At 50.0% G+C, this 22,213-nt stretch overlaps 1 protein-coding gene across 5 annotated transcripts in view; it reads right to left on the reverse strand.

Annotated features, from left to right (window-relative positions):
- TLL2 (tolloid like 2) overlaps positions 1 to 22,213 on the reverse strand; it is a 92,763-nt gene that overhangs the window by 43,884 nt on the left and 26,666 nt on the right. For all 5 annotated transcript variants that reach the window (XM_056352186.1, XM_056352184.1, XM_056352185.1 and 2 more), the window contains one exon: positions 14,113 to 14,223. In XM_056352186.1, coding sequence (XP_056208161.1) covers positions 14,113 to 14,223 — 111 coding nt within the window. The remainder of the gene's footprint in view (positions 1 to 14,112; positions 14,224 to 22,213) is intronic.

A 22,213-nucleotide genomic window follows, 5' to 3' on the forward strand; every position in this document is an offset into this window, starting at 1 on the left:
TCATCCTTCCCATAGGAGAAGCCAGGACTAGGAGAATATTGGACCTGAAAATTTGTCTTCTACAAGATACAGCTTAGGCTTGAACATATTTATTGCTCTGCATGTTCTGCCTTTTTTTTTTTTTTTTTAAAGCCAGGTAGTCTGAACCGCTGAAGAGGGCAATTAGACTGCTTACTAAATAGAGCTTCTGTGCTTGCTTCCACTTGATTACAAACCATGAGGGGCTTCATGTCTGAAAAAGGAGAGGAAAGCAGCAGGCCCAGAAATACCCACCACCCTCCCACTGAATCCCTCTAAGACCTCAAAGTTACTCAGGAGGCAGCTGACTTGGACACATTCTAACATTGCCCCTCTTCTAGCTTTTGCCTGAAAATGCTGCCCTGGGGCAAGAGAGTTACCTAGCTGAAGGTGGAGGAGAAACATCAGTCTATCCCAGGACAGGTCAAGCTTCATTTCCAGGTGACACCTGTCCAGAATTTCAGTCTTAAACCCCATCACTGCCCACAGGAACTGTAGGTGCCTGAAAAATTGCAGCTGAGAACACAAACCGCTCCGACATGGGAAGGGCGGTGGGATGAAGCTTGCAACACTCCCTCTTTTCCAAAGTGGAGAAGTTCCCATTAAGATCAGAACCTCACACTTTCAGAGCAGTTCCAAGCCAGGATAACTTTTCCACTCCAGACCGATGGAGGCACTCTCCACATTCACGGGATCCCCTCTTCCTTCCCAGGATGCTGCCCACCCAGGGGAAGGCTCCACAGCTGAACGCGGAAGGTAGCTACCACCACTACATTCATCACCTCTGCTGAGGACTAAGGAGTCCCCGGTGAGTGCGGAGGATGTTGCCAGGTTCTCCTATTTTTCCAATTTAGCAGAGAATAACTTGACTGTACAGATAATTATCTGGTCTGAGGTGGATCAAAGAACAGCAAGACTTTTCCTGATGTGCTTTACTATGAAGGAAAGGCCGTTTCAGAGCTGGGATGCAACCTATGGAAAAAAGCACCATAAAACACATTTAGAAAACAATCTCACCCCTCCTGCCTATGCCTTGAAACAGCTCGCTGTGCTGGTCTTGCTCCACGCACAGGCTAGACACCTGCTGCAGCTCGCAGGCTGGGTTTCAAACAGGCTGCGATGAAGCATCGACAAAGCCGAGACGCGTGGGCAACCGCTCGCCACTGCTCACAGCTTCTGTGCTGCTGAACCCTGTTGTATTGCAACCATCAGGGAAGCTTCTGGAAGAACAGGATAAGTGAAACTTGATGTTACATGCTGCTTTTTAACTTCCTCATTAATCAGTGGTCAAAAACTTTTTAGTGTAGAAAAAACATTTTATTGCACTGGATTTACTAACCACAGAGAAAGTGATGATTTTATTAAAACGAGCTCTGCTGGGAAAATGAGTTTCAGAATGCAGAACAGATGCTTCCCAGGGCTGGTGAGGAGTCTACAGCAAAAACCTTTCATAAACCCCTGGGCCCTGGAGATCTGAGCAAATGATTGGAGATAGATCCTTCAGCATTTCCTGCCAGTGGAATAGCTGAAGTTCCCTCAATTTACTTAAAGAAAAATAAATTAAAGAGGAGAATTCCGAACCCCCAGTTCCCTGCAGGAATCTGTTTTTCATATTCAGAGTAAGATGACTAGCTGCAATAACTCAGGAGAGTCCCAGGGTCCAGAGTCTTGACAAGCAGATGTGTCATCTCCCCATCAGCTCCGGGAATGCTCGCGCAGGGCGAGGACTCTGGCTTCCCAGGGAAGCCCACGAGAGGAGGATGGTGAACACAGCAAAGCAGACACACGGCTGCCACAGACACGAGCTGCAAAGCCCTTCATGCACCCAGCCCCTCTGCCGGCGCTGGGAGCAGGCAGGGCAGAAGCGCAGGCAGCACCGCTTCCCAGCACCCCATGTTTTCCCTGGGCATCCCCTGCTCTTCTGGAAGTGGCAACATCAAGTTTATAGTGATGCATACATTTGATGCATCTTCCTTTTAAAGAAAGCGTTGCAAGAAATGGGACAACCTGATCCAATGTTCCCACCAACCTTTCAACCAAAAGTCAATGCTTAAGGGGAGCAACGCTCTGTGGAGACAAGGGAGGACTGGGAAGACTGGGAGGGGGTTTCTGCAGGCTGTAACACCCACCTCTGTTCCCCAGGGTAAAAAGACAGAAGGATGAGAGAGAAAAGAAAGGAAAAAAGTTACCTACAACCTGTGTCATGTCACCGATTTCCTCCGGTGAGAAAGAGTCCTGCAAGTCCCTGCTTACAGTGCTTTTAACTGAAGTAAGTGAGAATTAAAAGCTAAAGCAAGCACGCAAGCCCTTTGGCCATGTGGCACGGCCAGGTCCCCAGGCACAGTGTGCAGCTTCTCCCCCCAGCACAAAGCACCAGCGACCCCCCCAGCCATTGAACTTGACTTCTCATCAGTCTGACGGATCAAAATCTATTTCTAATGGGCACCTGCCTCGCCACCACATCCATTTCTGCTCACAATAATCCTCCTCCTTCAAAAGGAAAGAAAAACAAGCGAACCTGCAGGTGATAAGGAAAGTGGAAGAGCTGGCTGGGGTTCACCCGTTACTGTTCTAGCGGGGAGCACAACCCCCCCAGCCCCCCTCCGCTAACACCCCTTTCCCCCCAACCTGCGCAGCCTAATTGCTCCAGCCTGGCATCGCCAGGGCCCTTTGGCACAGCCCCGCAAGGCCCCAGCGCTGCTCCACAGCATCCCCTGCCCCTCTCCAGCTGTGGGCTCCCAGTCGGAGCCAGGGGCCCTCAGCAGCCCCGCCAGACCACCCCTCCCACCCAGCCTTCCTAATCCTTTTGTTTTCCCCCTACCTTGTTTATACTGGATAAAAATTAACTGAAAATGAAAACACTATGCTGGAAGCTAAACTATGTTTGAACACAATTAAAACTCCTTCCATGGAGAGCGTGCGGCGCCAGTGCAGAGACCTTTCCTCCAGCTTGCTTTCTGCCTGGATATTCAAACAATCCCAATTCTGGAGCTTCTTGGAGTGGTTTTGGTGCATTCTTGCCCCCCAGGAGCCCACCCCATGTTTAACAGGCAGCTGAGAACCCTTGGCAGATACAGTTGGGACACCCCATCTGCTGTGTCACCTCCACAGCTCTTCTAAAGGACACCCCAAACTGGCTGCCAACAGCAGGGAAACAGAGGCATGAGCCAGCATGGAGGCAGGACAAGTGAGGCTTGGAAAGGCTTTGGGAGCCCAAATCATTTGCAGCCACTAAAGAAGCTGCAGGGGAGCTTGGGGGGGGGGGGGGGGGGGGGGGGCGGGGCGGGGGAAGCAGCAGAGGAGCCTCCCTCACCGTGGCGAGCTGCCCGCTGAGTGCTGCCCCATCCATCCCGGGGAGCTGTGCGCCCGGTGGGGGAGTCACACCTCACACCCACCGAACTCTAGCAACACCATCAGCTGCAGAAGGAAGAGCGGCTAATCCCACCCTAACGCCGCCTTACGCGGCTTCTCTGCTCTGGGAAGTGGAGCGGCAAGATACGCCAAGTATTTCCTTTTGCCTCTGATCTTCGTCCTGCAGAAACTTGTTCCCCGTTCCCCAGGGCTGTCCAAGTCACCATCTGGCCTCAGAACTATGGCAGCAAACATAGGTCCAGCGTTTCAGCCTAAAACTAATTTGCTTTCTTTCCCCACTTGACAGCTGAATAAATACTTTGTCCTTGCCGTTTGAAAAGGGGAGCCACAGAGAAGGCTTTTTTGTGCACTGCAGCTACCAGCACCAGCCTTCTTTCCAAATTAGTCCTGAACAAGCGGCTCGAAGTGAACACATTTATTCCACAAACGTAACCCCTTTCTGTTCACAATCAACCATGAGCAGTTTACAACGTCTAATTTATTTGTTGTTTGCCGTTATCCATCAAGCCATTTTGGCTACTGATTGTTTCTTGGACCTGCCAAGCTATTTCACTGAACAGGGTAAGCGACTTGCATTTTGTGGGCACAGCAACATCCCTGCTTGAAAGGGGAGCGCCCGAGGGTCGAGGCATCCCTGCCAGCCTCGCGGAGCGGCCGTGCTGCTGGGGCTGCTCTCAGAGCCTGCTCCTCGCCGGCCGCTTCTGCCCGCAAATACACTTGCCAGAACGCTCTCGGGGACAGCCAAGCAGCCTAGACAGTTGAGGCAAATTCAGTTTTTCATTTGAGCAAGTATTTAGGGAAACTAGGCATTTGCCCAGCTCTGAAGCAAACGCATGATTTAGGCAATTCCACAGTTATTGGCTAAGCACTGTTGAATTTTACAATTAGGGTAATGGATTTAACTTCCACAATGTAATTTCCATATGGATAAACCAATCTCCTCAAGCCCATGTGTTCCCTGCAATACAGTTAATTAATATAAAGCTATTTAATAATCTCCACTTAAACACAAAAGACTATTCAGGCTCTTCTGGCATTGGTAAAAGGAACAGCCTCCCAGCGTGTTACACCAGCTGTAGACAAGAGCAAAAGAAAATTTAATTAAGAGCAATCGAGAGCAAGACAGTTGCAAACAGAAATCAGATGTCATAACTGCTCTACACGGTGGCTACCCTGGCTCCTTGAAGGGTTAATCACGCCATCTAGCACCAACCGCCTGTTCGGAGATGTGCCCAGAGGTGAACGCAGGGGCTGGGGAAAGCAGTGGGGCTGGGAGCCAGGGCCAGGCCAAGCCGAGCAGGGAGCCACAGGGATTCGGCACTGTCCGTGTTGTGCCGGCACTGCCGCCATGTCCAGAGCCGATGGTGGCACCAGGTCAGGTAGGAGGCTGTTCGGAAGCACAACCACAGAAACAGGCTGTTTGGAAGCAGCTTCAGCCATGACATCAGCACATGTAGTTTCTGCAGATGTCTTTGGGCTCTTAAAGAAAGCTAATTGCTCATTAACAAAATCCGACATGAATAATTTCTGACGTGCAGCTTTTGACAAGAGTAATACTGACTTACTGCCTTCCTGGCTGATTTTCGAAAGCAGCATTATGAATTGGACTTGCAGTATAAACACGACCAATGTTTCCACTGAGAACGAGTAAGTGGCAGAGCCTGAAATAGCTGGAGATTTTCGTTACAATGGAGAAAGCTTTATTGCTTGTGCAGATTAATTTGAGCAATATTGCAGAGCTCATAAAATCACTAAAAGAAATACTCTGTAAGGCTGAATGTTGGCTGCACAGCAGAAATAAAACCACTTATTTTGACAGGCGGGAGGCCACCATCCAGAAAAGTTGATTTCAGGGAACAGTGCATTTACAAAACAAACTTTGTGGTGCATGTGACCAGCTGCCATCGGGAACCCAGACAAGAGGGAAAAAATACATCTCGCTCCACGGGGAGCGCGGAGCCAGCAGCAGGGCTGTGGCACCTGGGCTGTGCTCCAGCAAGGGCCAGAGGGCACCTTCACCCACTGCCCCGGGCTCCCTTCACCCTGCCCTGCAGGACCTTCATCGCAAGCACAGGAGAAAGTGGAGATGGACTTTACTCCTCTGGTGGTGAGTGGAGCATTTCTCTGCTGGTTCCAAGCCAAGCTGGGAACACCACAGCCCATTGTGCGAGGGAGCACTGCAAGCCCCACTGGTCCCAACCAGTTTTGAAGCAACGTGTCACACTGGAAAGACCCTAGTCAGAAGACAATCAGAGCCTGCAGACCTTTTGGCGAGGCAGTTGGAGTAAAAAGACTCCAGCACCTCTTGTTGCTACTCAGGCACATCACAAGCAGCACCTCACCACCCAGGGAAGCAGTGGACAGCCCTCCATCACCATCTGATGTTGACCCAAGCGTTATATAGCATCCACAGACCACTCTCTCTCCCACATCATATTTCAAGGTCATATAAGGACTGTAAAAAACACAGCAAAAGTAGGTACAAAAACCACGCTGGGAAGCAGGGATAACAGTAAGACAGCATTTGTCAGGGTGTGACATGGGTATCTCTCCATGGGTATCACCTAAGGGAGGTGTCTGAGGGGGCAAGTAAAGAGGAGAACAAACCTCCTTGGGTCAATATAGGAAAGGGAAAATGGCTGAACACACTGAACCCCCTCCAGGCAGGGGGCAAGGTGAAACTGCCTCCTGAGGGATGGGAATACGGCCCTCTGGGCTAGGGCTTACAGGGGGCCCAAGGGTGAGCATGACTCTAAAGCAGGAGAGCTGAATGTGCAACGCAAAGGAGCTTGTGGAGTGAGGGCATCAGAAGAATCCCTCGCGTTTACAAGGCAGCAGGAGCAAATAAATGAGCTGCTGCTCTGCACCCCTCTTCTGCCCCCACACCCAACAGCTAGGGGAATTCTGCTATACTGGAAGCAAGCAGCACAGAAAGGACAAACCAGCCCAGCCAAAAGCACAAAGCTGGCCTCTGCTGTGCTTTCAGAAGTGTAAGATGCAAAGCCCCTGCAAGCAGAATCCACACCTGTGGATGGAGCTGCAGCTTGCTGCGTGGGCCAGCACACATGCCATGCAGCGCATGCCCGGGGCTCTGGACCCAAAGCCCGTGCAATCACCCCACAGGCACTGTGCGACTGACAGATCAACCCATCAGCAGTGGCAGGATGAGAACAGGGAGACACGCCTGACCAGCCAACTTCTCTGCTCCCGACAGCCACACTGTCCTGGCCCACAGCTGCTTCTCCAGCCTTGCAAGGGGGATCTGTCCTCTTTGCACATACACACCTCCCACGCTTTGGCACCTGGACTGGATCACCTTCCCTCCTCTCCCCTCACCAGGCACCAGACTGGCAGACTCTACTCCTGTGACTAGCAAAAGGCATCCCTAAGATCAGCAATTAGAGAGAAAAAACCCTCTCAACATTTTCCAAAAGGACTTGAAGTTGGCACTTGGGAATCAAAAAGAGTAAAGCATTTGGAGTAAAAATACCAACCCTAAAGATGAGCATTTGCTAGCAGGAGAGCCTTCACTACAGGGGGAATGAGAAGGTTCACCAGCCACAGCCAAGGGTCATGGGCTTTCCAGGCAATTATCTTTATGCCAGAGAAAAATCAGGAAGGTCTGAGAAGGTTGAATAGGATTGCAAGACTCTGGGCTGGAAGGAAAAAACATAATATCTGCTTTTCTGCAAAGAGGAGGTCACTGGTTCATTGCATGGAAATGCAGAACTGGGAAAGGGAGTGACTCAGAAAAGCAATGTGAACAAGAGCACTCTCAGCCCTAGAGGACTTACCCAATTCTTCCAAAGGGGAGCTCCTGCCTTGCCTTAGCAAACTACAGAAAATTCATGTCATGGTTGTCTGCTCTGGTAAAACCCCTGGCTGAACGGACCCAGAAAGGTAAACGCTGGGGCTAGTCATAGGCACATCATTTGGCACAGCTAAACGGATCTCAGCACTCGGCACCTGACCTAAGCCTTCGGCAGAGCAGGCTACGGCTCCTCCTCCTCTCCAGGGGCTGCAAAAAGACATCCCTGGAGCACGCCTCACACCTTGCAGAAAACTGAAAGGAGGTAGGGAAACAGCTGGACAGAGCCCTCAGACAGGTCTCTTGGAACAAAGACTTTCCTCCACCCGCATAAGAGGAAGCAACCTTCACTAAAGGCTTCCTAGTGGAAGAGCAGACCCCTGTAGAGACTTCACAGATGTGTGTTATGTTACAGCACATACATAGTTATTTGCATTGCTCCCGGCCAGTTACAGCCAATGCAGCTCAGTCAGCACAACCCATAGATTTGCTCCAAGCCTAAATGAATGAAAGGTTGGGCATCAGGCAGCCCTGAACCCACCGATGCTGAAGTCCACCCCTTCTACCTTGAACCAAGTGCCACTACTGCAGAGCGCCAAAACACAAGTCACAAGGGAAAACCAGCTCTGCGCTTGGCATGCACGTGCCAGGTCAGCTGGATTTCACAGTCTCTCCTTCAAATCCATAAACCAGATCTTCCCCGGAATCTCAGTCAGTCATGGTCTAAAATCCCAGCATTTTGCATTCTTCTAGAAGGGCGTTTTGCACTAACTTAAATTTCACTAGAAACACACCAGGAGCATTAAAGAGGACTTGGGAGCAGTATCCAGCACTACCAGTGGCCACAGCCCTTAGACGGAGCGACCTCTCGCAGAGTGAAGCGGTGGACACCCTGCTGGCGCCTGCCCCCGGCAGCATCCCCTGGAGAAGGCCTTCCTCCACCCAGGGGCTGGGCAGCACAGCTCCTAGCGGGACAGCTGCTCTTAAGCAACCTGTCCTGCAAGCCACTCACCTGGGAATCAACACCTTGCCTCAAGAAGTAACCAGAGAGCGGTGAAACTCGTTTCAGGGGCTGACAGCCCACCACCCCTGAATGAAAAGCTGCCATGTAGGTTGCAAAGCACTGCGGTCACCCCCCCGGCAGGGCTGTGCACCCTTCTGCTCCCTCCCACATCCCACCGGGGTTTGCCTCCGTGTCCCAAGGCAGGTTACACATGCTGCACTAAAATCTGTGATTCCTGGGTTGTCGTGCTACAAAAGAAGATACAAGCCAGTCCTGAAACAGGAAGAGTCCCATGAAATAAACAGACCATGAGCATCCCAAAGCAAGAAAGGACAAAGCAGCCTTGTGCAGACATGGTGAAGCAGCAGAGCAGCGGCCAGCACTTCCACAGCACACTCCGGAGTGGCGGAGCTGGCTCATGCCGACAAAACAACCCCCTACTCTTAGTCAGAAAAAGGTTAATGCAGAACTCCTGCCTGCCACATTTCCCAGAGAATAATGTGTGCGAATGTGCTGTCAGAGCCTCACAGCAGCCTCCGCCTCCCCTCTAATTTCAGTAGAAATCCCAGGATCAAATATATCCCTGTCCCAGCCACACTGCTATCTGAAGTATTACTCGCTCCAGCCAGCAAAGATGCTCTGTAAATCCCTCCTGCCACTCACCTGTGGCAATGTGAAAGCCTCATCGGGGCCTTCAAGCCACGAGCCTAAAATCCTCTCCAGATCAGAGGCAAAAAAAACTGTTTTGGCTGTTCTTGAAAAGCGTTCTTGGCAGAGGGGGTGCAAAGTGCTCAGCAGCATGCCCAGCACAGCATGGCACCAGCGAGGGCAGCCAGGCTCCCACGTCTCCTCATCTGCTGGTGCCAAACCCAGATGAGACAAACTTGCCTTTCTCACTCACAGAGCTGCCTTTCAGGGCTAGAAACTGCCTCCACAATAAAAAAAAATAAAAAATCAGGAAAATAGATAATATATCAGAAAATCCACTTAATCCCCAAGCTGCTCGAAATGACTTACATTAAAGCCCTTAGGATTAAAGAGGCACGTCCTTCCCACAGGCACAGCAAGAAAAGCACTTCCCCGCTGCGGCCACTGCTTCAGCAGATAAGGCAATGAAGCAGAGGTGACCACCCTGGCCCAGAAGGGACCATTTGGGTCCGAAGGAGAGGGGACACTGGGCGCTTCCACAGCCTGCCTGCGGATCCCCTCGGTTCCCATTCCAAAGCCATCTAGGGGTTCTCAGCAGCAGAGGAATCCACAAAGCTTTGATTCAAGTTTCTTCTAAATTAAAATTATATTGTAAAAGCAAATATTTTCGCTTAAAGTTTAAAAAAAAAGAAAAAAATCTATGAGAAACTTTTTAAAACTGTAAGTTCTTTGAAAAATCTCTCACTGAAGTGATGAGGAGCTGGTGAAGCATGGGCTTGCCGAGGACTGCGCTGGCTGGCAGATCTCCAGGCACCAGCTTCATTTCATTATGTTTGAACCATTATGGCATCTCTACAGGGCCAAACCCCAAGGGTATCCACTTCAGCATCACTACATGGGAACAACTGCTTTTCATAGTGAACATGACACCTAAACGTGGTCCCACAGCAACAGAGACAGGGAGGTAAGTAATGTAAACATTTAAAAGCCAAAATAACGCTTTCATTTTAACATCGCTTACTGTTTTTCCCCTCTTCTAGCTGAAAAAACATTTTTAAGGGGGATTTAAGAGGAAATTTCCCCTTTGGCAGATTGTTATGTGGCATTACAGGTGGTAACAGCAGGAAGAATGGGTGATGCAGAGGCCACAGTCTGACCTACAGAATCTCTTCTTATATGAAAAGCAGCAAGCAAAAAGATCACAAGCAATTCTGTGAGCTTAGGACCTAGGTTCAAAGGAGAACTGCCAACGGAAGGAAAAAAAAACAAACAATTTTTTTCCTGGTTTAGAAAACTAGAAAAATCTGAACTGAAAGAAAGGCCAAATGTCCAAGTTTAAACAGCTCTTTTACCAGATCACCGATGAGAGTAAAACTAAGCTTCAGGTAGAGCAGAGCTGAGGTTGAGATGCCTGTGGAAAGGGGCACAGAAGTCACACAACTGGCATGATTTGAACTGGATTGGAGGTCAGCACTTGGGAATAAAGCTTCAGGGAAATTCTGAAAGGGTCCAGGCAAGAAATGAGCTGGCTGGTGGCCCTGAGCCCGCCTAGAAGAGCCCGTCCCCTGGCATTCACTCAGAGATACTCTGTGCTGTGTGCAAACACCCCCTGCCAACTCACAGCTCAGAGCTTTAACCGAGGCAACAGAGATCAACATGCAGACACCTAAAAACTACTCAGATTAAATGGGCTACATGCAGCTGCAGACTGCCACCATGCCTGCCCTTCCCTCAGCAGGACCTGAAGAAAGCCCTGCTTTTATAAATGCGCCAGAGAAGGATGTTTGCACACAAGATGCTATTGCAAATCCTCCTGCAGTTTTCAGCTGCTCAGCCTGTGCTCTTCCCAACAAATGCTTGGAAAGAAGCTCCTTTGGAGCTATGGAGACTGCTCACAAGAATAAGGGCTATCAGGCCACATGCTGTACTCCAAAATAACACAAGCGATGTGACTCCCAGTGCAACGCCAGTTCCGTGTGACCTGTCTCTCGCACAAAAGAACCCAGGCATACTGGACAGGGATGCAAGGCCAAAGAGGGACATCACTGCTGGAGCTCTGAAGCAAGGTACCAAGGTGGGTACCAAGGACACAGCTACGCCCAAGCGTAACCCCCGTGTGAGCAGCTTTCAAGGGGATTGCCAGAGAGCTCTGAGCCCACATCCCTCGGCAGGGAGGAACCACGACCCTGCTCCGTGACTTCACCGGGAAGACAACTCTATTTGGTCCATTGCCTTAAGTCCCAGATACCAGGAATAAAACACTAGCTCCAGTATTTGCTGAGAGAACACTCTGATACACTGACCTTCAAGGCATCCCACTCTCAAGCAGGCTCACAGATTTTGAGGGTCTGAAGAGCAACTCTGGCATTTCTGCAAGTGGGAGACTAATGCAGAAGACAAGCCTCGAGCACATCCATGCTGTGAAATCAAGCTCAGCACAGAGAGCTGTGGCAGAATCCAGATGGTCCTCAGATCAGATTCCCTTCCTTTCCCTCTCTCAAGGGCCTGGGGAAGGGCACAGCTATCTGTCTAGGCACAGGCTGGAAGAAGGGGGAAGCTTGAAACATCTGAGTCTCAGCCCTCACCAGTCAAGACAGAGCTTTTCATAAAGCAGATCATCTTCCATCGGATCCAGTGAAGAACCATGTCCCCCATCACCCGTAAGTACATACTTATACCAGATGTATAGATGTTATCAGCACCCACATAACAAGCAACAGGACAAGAGGAAACAGCCTCAAGCTGTGCCAGGGGAGGTTTACATTGGACATTAGGGAAAATTTCTCCATGGAAAGGGGCAGCCAAGCATTGGAACAGGCTGCCCAGGGAGGGGTGGGGGGGGGGGGAGTTTCCATCCCTGGAAATGTTTAAAAAACGCATAGATGCAGTGCTTGGGGGCATGGTTTAGTGGTGGGCTTGGCAGTGCTGGGTTAAACGGTTGGAGTTGATTTTCTCAAAGGTCTTTTTCCAACCTAAATGATTCTATGATTCTATGGGAACCTCATTCTTGCTCCAGAGCCTGACAGCTGCAGATGTTCCACACAAGCTAATAGGGTGTACACCTGTAAACAGCCCAGCAGTGTCAAACGGCACAGCTTTCAGCCCCCCTCCCCGCCAGACAGCACTTTCTGGGGACAAGGAAACAATGCAAGGGAAGAAGAATGCCTGGCATAATAGCGTGTTCAGAATCCCAGCTCCCAGATACGAAGAGCCTGTGTGTCTGCATATACGTATTAAGTACTTCCTCCACTATACAACTAATCCGATTAACAGCTTTAGGAAACTCTGAAATGTTATAATTCAAGAGGTCTTATTCATAAAAGGTCTTAGGCTGTTTCTGTACAGAGGTTGCATTCTTCCCATTGGAAATAAAAAAAACAGAGAGCAGGACTTTCTCCCAGGAAGAATGGGTCCCAGTCCCCACAGTGCTGAAGTAGACCACCATCTTAACTCACAGGAGTGTCAAGCAAGCCCTGCTGGAGCAGAATCAACCCTTTCTGCCCCTGCAGAGAGCCCCCTCAGAGGGCAGGTGGGCACAGAGACCCCCCTGTGCACCTTCTGCGGAAAGCACGACAGCCGCGGGGGCTGCCCGTTCCCCAGCTCGCATTTGCAGGGGCTGAAAGCCACGGGGAACAGCAAAGCCGGCTGGAGATGAGGACAGGGCCAAGTGAGCGATGGGACATCAACATTCACCTATTGCAAAGCATTGTATGATGCGACCAGCTTTGTCTCAGTCAATAAAAGGTGCTGGGAAGAGGCAAGTCCAACCACGCAACAAGCCATGGTTGTAAGACACCAGTGCCTGCACCATGTGATACAGATGTGGGTTTATAAAATTCAGTTTATTTGCCAGACGGCGTGGGTTTGGCACCAGCACCCAGTGAAAAAGAAATGTCCTGGATATGATAACTGAAAAAGCCACCAAAGCAAACCAGTACAGTCAAGCACTGTCTGGCTTTGCTTCCCCAGCAGCCTGCTCACCTGACTTCAGGAACAGACAAAGGGTCGCTTACTTAGTCCTCATTTTCTGACTTACCTTCTGTTCTGAAGGCAACCTCCCCCCAACCACCCTCCTCATCTGAGAATGTGCCACAGCCCAAAACACGGTACAAACGGGCTAAGTGATGCAACAGTGCAGGATAACAGCACTCCCAGGGAGCAACCAGTGACCTGAAGTACCAGACAGCCCTCCTCCACCCAGAATTTCAGCATTTACATGAGTTTAATGAGTTACATCGACATCAAAAGCGTGCCTCTGTGTTGGATGTGTCATTTTTCGCACTCATCCCAACAGGCAGCCGGAGCACTGATCCCCAGAACAGTGTCTCCACGGTGCCTGGATGCTCTGAAATCAGAGCTAGGCAGTCACATGGACACAGAACCAGCCACTGGTCCTCACAAATGATACAATATGACCTGAGATGCACAGGGGTCAGGTGAACACATGATTTCACTGATTTCGGTCTCTACCCAACCTCTCACCCTACTTGCTGACCTGAGACTGTAACAGCCGGGAGAGAAAATAACTTTGTCCTGACACGTTTGGTCTCCAGTCCCCCTGGTATCTCTCGGAGCACAGGCTTCCAACAATTTTTCTCTTGCAGCATAAAGCAGAGCAGAGACAAAAATACTTCAGGGAGCGCCCCAAACCCTCCGAACCAGCTGCAGAGCAGAGCTGGAATCTGGTCAGAGCTCCCCAGTCCAGAAACAACTCTGGTCTGGCACAAGCTGGAGCACACGTAAGAGCTGTGCAGGGGCACAACAAAAGCACATGTTACCCCATCTATTGGCTTTACGGAAAACCAACATGACTGTTACCTATTTCAGTTATAGCATCACTTCAAGGGTAGTCAGCATGCAAGACTGCAGTGGGTTTTACCTAGGTAAAACTAGCTGAAAAAATGCACTATACCAGTAAGATGATACAAGGCAAGAGAAGGGGGGAAGGACAATCAGAGTCAAAACTAATGCCAAACTGAAGTCCGACTTCAAACACATTTCCTTCCAAATCAGCAGAAAGGCAATTCCTTGTAGAGGGAGACCAGTGCTGTAAATTTGAAAATCTCCCTCAGACAAGACAGGATTCAGCTACATCAAATTGTGACTTGGATTTTAGCTACCAGAGCTCAGAGGTGGATGTCCCTGTCTCAGCCACGTGCCGACGCACCACACACCCTGTCCTGGCTGCGGGACAGGCGCCATGGGCGAGGGACTGTCCTCGTCCCAGGTCAGGGGCAGAAGGCATCGCCCCGGCCGCCCTTACCTGAAGTGTGCCTTGCGCTGCCATCCGAGTGCTTTGTGAGGTCAACACTTCGGTCTATCTGAAACAGCTTCAGATCATCTTCGTCTAAAGCGATATCTCCCCAAAAGGCAGCTGGAGAGAAACAAACCATGGTTAGTTTTTATTTTGGAAGTACAATTTCTCTGTGGTTTGCACAGTGCCTGAGAGGCAGTCACCCCATGGGCCAGAACAGGGTAACGCACAGCAGCGGTTTGAAACGCACAGACAGAGCAGGCACCGGCAGAGGCCAGGTGACAACATTTCAGTCCAGCCGCTGCCCAGACCCCCCAAAAAGAGGTGATCAGCCGGGATTCCCAGCGTTACGTCCTGGCACAGGTCTGCTCCCAACCAGGCATTGAGGCGGTGGTGGTCCCTCATCATTAAAGCCTACAAAAGGGACAATCCCTGGCATTCACCCTCTTAGCACAAAGGAGCTAGCCAAGCCACAGCTCAGATACCGATGGAGATGTTGCCTCCGCAGCATCCCCAGGCTAACAACTTGCATAAGACAGGAGGACAGCAGTGAAGTGCTCAAGCTCAGCAGCCTGTATCTAAAGACTCCAGTTGCCAGCCTGCAGGACCCCATACACATGGTTAGCATCCTGCATCAGTCAAATCTGAGCTGAGAGCCAGCCTACCATTTCCACTTCAGTGGAGAAACACCAGTTATTTGTCCCCTTGTGGACCAGTTACCTAGATTTAAGTTTGCAGAGTTTTTAATTTTGTAAAAATGAGTATCAGTCAGAAGTCATGAAAATAAGGTAAACAAACTGGTAACTCAACATTCACAGCTCAGAGAAACAGGCTGGAAATAGTTTGAGTGGAAAAAATTATACCCCTGGAGCATCGTGACCACGTTGATTCTGCACAGTGCATAGTTACCATTGTAGGAATTGGAAAAAAATAAACAGAGGTGATGAGGCAGTTGACTGAGCAGAACAGATCTTTCCAAGATAACAAATAGGTTACAAACAGAGCTGTTGAAACTCATACGAGAAGCTTGCGTGGGGCAATAAAAAATAAGAAAAACCAGAGCAAATTAACCGGTGGTACAGTTCAAGAGAACTCTGTACGCCAGGCAAGGAGTGATGCTGAGTGGCTGTCCGCAACAGTGACCAGATTTGATGGAATTGCTTTTTTCTTCTCTTGTTAAGTCAACAACATTTACACTACTTGGCAGGGGGGAAACATCCCACTTGCTACACTAGCAGCATCACTGATCGAAGAACACTCGGTCTGAGAAACCAATGGGTTCTACTGATCACCTGGCTTTCAGCGCCAAGACCAAATGAAATACAGACCTTTGCCTGGGTGTCAGAAACCTGCCATCAGATCCACAGCAAAGGAATTGTGAAAGGCTAACTCAGAGTTTTTCCTAACATCACATGATGCTGGTTCTGAAGTGGCACACGCCTCCTCTGTTCTGCATCTCAGCACCTCAGCCAGTACAACAGCATCTGCCAGCATCACCAGCGTGGGACGCAGGAAGGGCAAGAAGCCTTTGCCTGCTACCGGGGACATCCCAGCTGCCACACACTGCCCAGCGGCAAAGCCCCTTCCCAGGAACGCAGCTGTCCCCCTGGTTACCCAGCCACAGCAGGGGATTGGAGATGACCTCAAGGGAGGCTGCCTCTGGCTTTTTGGCTGGGTCTCCGTAACAGTGCTACCAAACCCCAGAGTACAGAAACACAGCAACAGCCCCAGAGCAGGATGGAGTGCAGACAAGCCCACACGCAGACCAACACCAGCTGGAACTGGAACAGAGCCCCCCCCCCTTTGCTACACAAGCACAGGGCTCTGTCACCCCGCAAGCTCTTAGAAATCCAAGCCCTCACGCAGAACAGAGGAGAACTTAAAACACTGTCAGATCCTCACCAGCTAACACACCTACCAGCATGGCCAAACATCCCAAGCTGACTGGGAATGGCCAGTGGAAGAAAGCAGAGACAGGCTCCTGTCTGCAGACACTGAGGTCTTCAATGAAGCTGACATAGCTCCTGTCTGAAGAATTTGAAAGCATGACATTTTGTCTACCCAGATAAATGACTTGCTCAGGACAAGGTAGCAGTGAAGGGGCCAAGATGCAAGCGGCATCCCATGCCCCCAGATTCCCTCCCCAGCCACATTCCATAAGTCATTACTATACCGGCCAACTAGATATCCATTCCCTACCCTCCTGCCGAACCCACCATCCCATTTCAGCCCCAAACTAACTGCCACAACCTTGGGCTCCCAGCAGCTCCCCTCCCTCAGCACCACACCGTTTGTTCCTCAGGCTAAGGCAGCCAAAGCACATCCTTCAGGGCAAGCCTGCAGCACAGATTTACACCAACAGGATTGTTATGTTTTCCTTCCCAATGGAAGGCAGCAGTTTTGTCCCAGCCCTAGCAAAGGAACCTCTTTCTGTTACAAAGCCATACATCATCCTGAGAGATGGCCCACTACAAAAGCTGAATTTCCCTAGCATTTATTTCCAGCTCTCTGCAGTCCCAGCATGCTCCAGGGAACCATGATTTATCACAGTCCCCAACCAGCCCAACAACTTTCCTCACTGGAAGTCCTGGCTGAGAATGCAGTGCTGCAACTTCTCCTGGGCTGTCAAAGGCTCCTTCCTAAAGGCACGCAACCCTGAAAGAGGCTTGCTTCCACCCAGAGGGAGCTGTCCCACAGGAAAGCCCAAGTAGTTTATTTTAAAGGGTCACAAGTTCAGAGATTGCTGGCAAATGAAACATCTCAAGGCATCCCTTCTGATTTCCCTCACCAAGGTCTCCTTTTAATTTAATGTGGGAGGATTTCCAAAAAAAGAAAACAAAAACAAACAAAAAAAAAATATCTCCGAACAGCAGGCTAATGAACTTGGAAACCAGTATTTCTCTTGGCAGAGAACTCCGCAGTGTACAGCCAGGTGCAGGCTCTTAGCGCTCGGCGCGACAGCGTGCCAGCTTTTCTTTAAGAAGATGCATTAATCGCTCCGGACAGTCGGAACAGAGCAGCTCTTATTGAGGTTGATGGAACCAATACGAGGCAGCTTGCTTCTGCCTGGACGAGTAACCTGCACCAGCCCCCCCAAACATTTAACCTCACCACCCCCCAGCATGTGCAATCAGACAGCACTTGTCTGTTGGGGCAAAGGGAAAGGACAACCGTGTTTGACAAACAAATCCAGCACCCAAATGGAAAAAGCAGCCTAGCAAAGCCGACTTTGCTTCCAGCACGGAGAACAGCCCATGCGCTGGTGCTGTGCGCTGAGCACAGGGATGCTATGGCACCTGGAAGGTATGGCAGGTACTGGGAGGGGAACACCTTCTAGCACGGGACAGGCTGAACAGTTTCTCCAAGGTGCTTCACACACAGCCACAGAGTCCAAACACACCGATGCCTTCACAGTCCTCATTTTCCACAGTAACCTTTTGCAGGGCTCTGGCAGGCTCACACTCCAAAGCAATGTGACAGCCCAAAGCATCTTCTAAAATCTTCACTGCTTTTCCCTGCAAATCACCTCCAACCTGTTTTTTCCCCCAGCACCCCGAGGCAATTCCCTTCTCCCATTCCCTGTCTCCATTTTCTCCTTTCCATGGTTCTGAGTAGCACAACCTGATTTCAAGGGAGAAAAATAATTTTGCTGACTCTTATGAGAACTCAATACAGAAGTGTTCACAGCAGTTTAAAAATATTCCTTTTCCATGAAAAGTGTGTGTCATCCAGGGCTTTTAACAAGATTTTTTTTTTATTTCCCCTCCACCCCCCCCAAAGACAACAAGTAGGAAAAAAAATCACCAAGAAAAACTTCTGGTATTCAGCCAGAAGAGTGAATAGCATTGCTCCTAAAAACACATCTCAAACCAAAATGCAATATTGTGATTTGTTAAAAACATCTCTAACACTTCAAAACAAATACCTGGAGATGGACATCCTTCACCCTCACTGCAGTCAGCTCTGAGTTTATACAAGTGTATGAGTGTAGAGGAATGAAGCTGGGTTAATTAGCATTGATAATATACAACTGTGGGCTGGCTTCAGGGGCTATGGGTTGGCACAGGTGCAGCTGTGGTTCGTTCTGTTAAGTAGTTGAAAGCCGATGAAGAGAGAGCAGCCAAGGAAGAAGCAGAGAGACAATGCGTGCCCTGGGTGAGGCAAGATGAGGAGAAGGCAGCAGAAGGACTGTATGAAGAGTATGCTGGTATGAGGTGGTAAAAGACCTTTGTTGCAGCTTGATAGTTTGGAGAGTGCTGCAGCATGGGAGCTGGCAGAACAATGTAACTCCACACTTGAGCAACACCACCCAACATCTGTGTTTGAACCGCTCTCCAGCCACCAAGCTGGAGCAAAACCTTCACCCATCTGCCTGCCACAACCACCTGCTGGGAAGCTCCAACTCCTGCACCAGGGCATCAGTGTAGCCTGTAGATTTCCTGGGATCACCAAAGCAGTCACCGCCCAGACGCTATGGGAGACCACGGCAACTTTCCCTGTAGCACCCACCAGGACCAGCTGTGACAGATTCACAGAAAAAGAACCCTCGGAACCAGGCATGCCCTGCCTGCTGGGAAAGCTCCCTCCATCCTGCTCCACCTCAGACACAGACTCTTTCACTGACTGAAGCTTCTATTAAGAAAAAGCAGGTTGTAGGTGATGAATGGGATCTGAACCCAGACTGGGGGCCATGCCCTCTAACGTGAGCCAAAGGAGCCCTCTTTCTGTGGGGCTAACTAAGTTAGTGCATGTCATCAGCTCAAGGGTCTCATCTGAATCAGGGCCAGCTGGCACAGCTCACGCCGACAGACTTCATTGCAGTTCTTCCAGCACAGTTTTAATGCGGTTTTGCTGGAAGGACTTTACTCTCACTTAGCTGGTTTCCAACAGTGCAGTACAGCAATGAGCGTGGAAAACAAATAGCAATGTGAACCCAAGCAGATGCCGCAGGCTCCTTCCATCAATACTCACGACTCAGGCTCGGTTTTCATGAATGTTCACAACCTCTGCATGTGGATGATAGCTGGGTTCCCAAGCAGAGATGCCTCATGGTGCAGAATATCCAAGGAAGAAATGTTTGCACAATCAACCTTGGCGTCCCGATTTTGCAAGCATCAACAGATGGCACTGTCAGGCAGCCTGCACAGCCTGCCTGGGGCTGCCTGACACAGGCTAGGCTGTGCCACCCAAGCGATAAGTCGCACCGGCTGCTCGTGGCTCACAGTGCGATTGAAGGGTGTGCTCCCAACCTGCCCCTGAGATCCATCCCACATCTATTTGTAAGGGACAATGTCTATCCCTGCCCAGATCTCTGCTCACCATCACCTGTGTTACTGAGAGATCCTGGGGCACCAGCTCCTCTGGTTCTAGAGTTGTTTCATACCCAAATAGTACAGGGAACACCAGCCTTCTGCCTCAGCAGCATGAGCTATGGGCAGGGGGTGCCGGGCACATGCAGACACAGGTAGGCAATACTGAGTGCCACCTCCTGGCAAACAACAATATGACTGTTCGTGCACCAGCAAAACCATCAGTTATTTTTGAGCATTTGCTGATGATTCCCCAACCTGACAGGTCTGACAGGCAGGAGATTTAATTTTCAGGGCCGGCCACACTTTCATTAGCACTAACCCTCTGCAGTCTAACAATAAATAAATAAATCAGCAGATCAAAGTGCGTTCTCAGTACCTCCATATTTATTTCTTTGCAGAAAGACAGGTCTGCTGCTGTTGCTGAACTGCCTGCTGGTGCAGGAACCAGCAAAACAGTATCCTGGAGGATGCTAAGATTTATACCTTGAAGAAAAATCAACACATTCCTTTGGGCAAAGTAACAACTGCGTCAGAGGGAAGAGCAAAGCCTCAAAATAAGGCAGAAACCAGCAAAAGAAGAGAGAGAATATATCCCAAATCAACACTTTGGAAGCAGGGCCAGATCCCGAGCATCAAACACTCAAGTCAAAAGAAGACAGGAAAGAAGCAGCACTAACAAGCAATAAAATAGCACCAAGACTGCCACATTCAGCCAGTTACATTTTCACCTGGACCAGTTTGTTTTTCCTCGGTAGGAACAATCAGAAGTTTCCCACTGGCCACCTTTGGGGATAAGCTGGCATGAAGGCTCCTGCAGTAACCCGCCCCAGCAGCAAGGGTGCCCGGAGCCAGAGCTGGTGCCTGGTGTCAGCGAGGGGCCCTGGTGACAGGGACTCAGAAATTCAGTTTTCAGTGGGCAGGAGCACATTTCAGAAGCAAGTCTCAGTTTGCAGAGGAATGCCCAAGATGACGGTCCACTTCTAAATGGCAACAAATACTTCAAAAACATCAAAACCTCCTGCGAATGAGGCTGAATCCCTGTTCAGACTTCTGCAGAAACCTGAATCGCCTAAATTATGGTGTGCAGCGCTCCCACAGCACACTCTCTTGGGAAGTTATCTGCAGGAGACCAAAACAGGCCAGGAATTCTGAGTCATGTTCAATGGATCTCCTTTCCTGAAAGGTGATGACGCAGGAACCAAGAAATATTTTGGGCTTGAGTTTGTCCAAAGCTGCAGAGATGCGTGAGCATATGCAACGACCAGCTTTAAGGAACGATACCAGCTCTCCCTTGGCTGAATGCCATGTTGTTTCAACCAAGTACCAAAAAATTCAGTGGCATGAATTGTAGTGCTGCCATGGTTAGGTTAAGAGAAAGAGCTTTTCATTTTAATATTTGTAACCCTCCCACTGCTGGTGGCTTCCCTACTCACGGTCTTCATCTTTCCCACATTAACATGGCAGTCGCTCCAGCCCAGCGATCTGTGAACCGCTGCTGGTACCATGAGCGATGCCGAGGTATGTGAAGCAGGGAGCTGGCAATCCGTGCCACAGGCAGCAAAGCAGCTCCCTCTGCGGCGCTGAAATGGTTAAACACCTGCCTCTTCATTAGAAAGCACTGCAGAGGGATGTCTGCTGGTGCTGCAGACCACCTCACTGGGTTAAGAATGTTACTCCTCCGTAAAGTGGTCTGCAAAACGCAGGGGACTGGCTGAACCCCCCTTGCTTCCACACAAAGTGAACTGAGCTCTGTGAGCTCCGTAAAGTTTGTGCTGCTTTCTGCTCGGGGGGAAGGCAGGTGCCCTGTGGCAATGCTTCTGTGCGGGGGGCTTTGGCTGTGGTGCACCTCTGGATCTCTCTCCCTGGAGGCTGTATGCAGTCTGCAGCAGAAGCAGCTATCATGGACACACAAACCTATGTTGTTTGATCCCCAACACACGCAGAGCCACCCCACAGGCAATTAAATTAACTCAAGAGACCTCATTCCCATGCAAGTGAAACCAAGCTCTGCCACACCACTGCCATCTGCCCAGCAGCCCCGGCCCCCTCCCGCTGCCCAAGGGACACGGGTGTCCTCCCCACAGCTCCACCGCTGCCACAGATGCTCCACTCTGCTGAGCAGTGGCTTTGATTTCAGCACCTTCTTTTCTCACAAGCCAGGAAGGGCTTTCAGATCCAGCAAGCACCATGCCCCCACCTTGTGCCACCACCTCAAAGTGAGATTTTTTTTCCTCTGCAACTTCTGCCAGGTCAGCATTTCTTCCATCCACTCCAGTGCTAGCTCTTGGCTGGATACCACCCCATCCCATCCCTGTCTGGACATCCTTCCATTTGCTATTGCTTAGCGTTTGAGGAAGCAGTCTGCACATAAGGTAGGCTAGAAATAAACCCAAACATCTGTTACTGCACTGAGCTAGTGGACTATGAAGCAACAACCTCTCTTTAGAGCATCCAGGGATGATGAGAAAGCACTTGTTTTGTGCCTTTAGCTACCTACATCCATAAGCCAAGCAGCTGACACCTTCCTAGCCTGTAGAAGAGAATGCAGGGAAACTGCTAGTGTCCACAAGTCTCTGTGTTTTCCAAGTTACACAAAGTTCAGAGCCACATCAAGAAAAAGCCAACAGTGACTCAGAATAGACCTGCTGTCTTCTCTTCAAGCCAACAGTCTGGCCAGATGCCTTGCCAGAAACAAAACAAAAACCAAACTTTGATTTGCCAACTTCATGTAATTCAACCAATTCAACCATTATTTCTTCCGCCCTAGCTAGTTTAAGAAGTGCCAAAACCAGCATTTG

Source organism: Falco biarmicus, chromosome 9, assembly GCF_023638135.1.
Source record: "Falco biarmicus isolate bFalBia1 chromosome 9, bFalBia1.pri, whole genome shotgun sequence".
Lineage (NCBI taxonomy): Eukaryota > Metazoa > Chordata > Aves > Falconiformes > Falconidae > Falco > Falco biarmicus.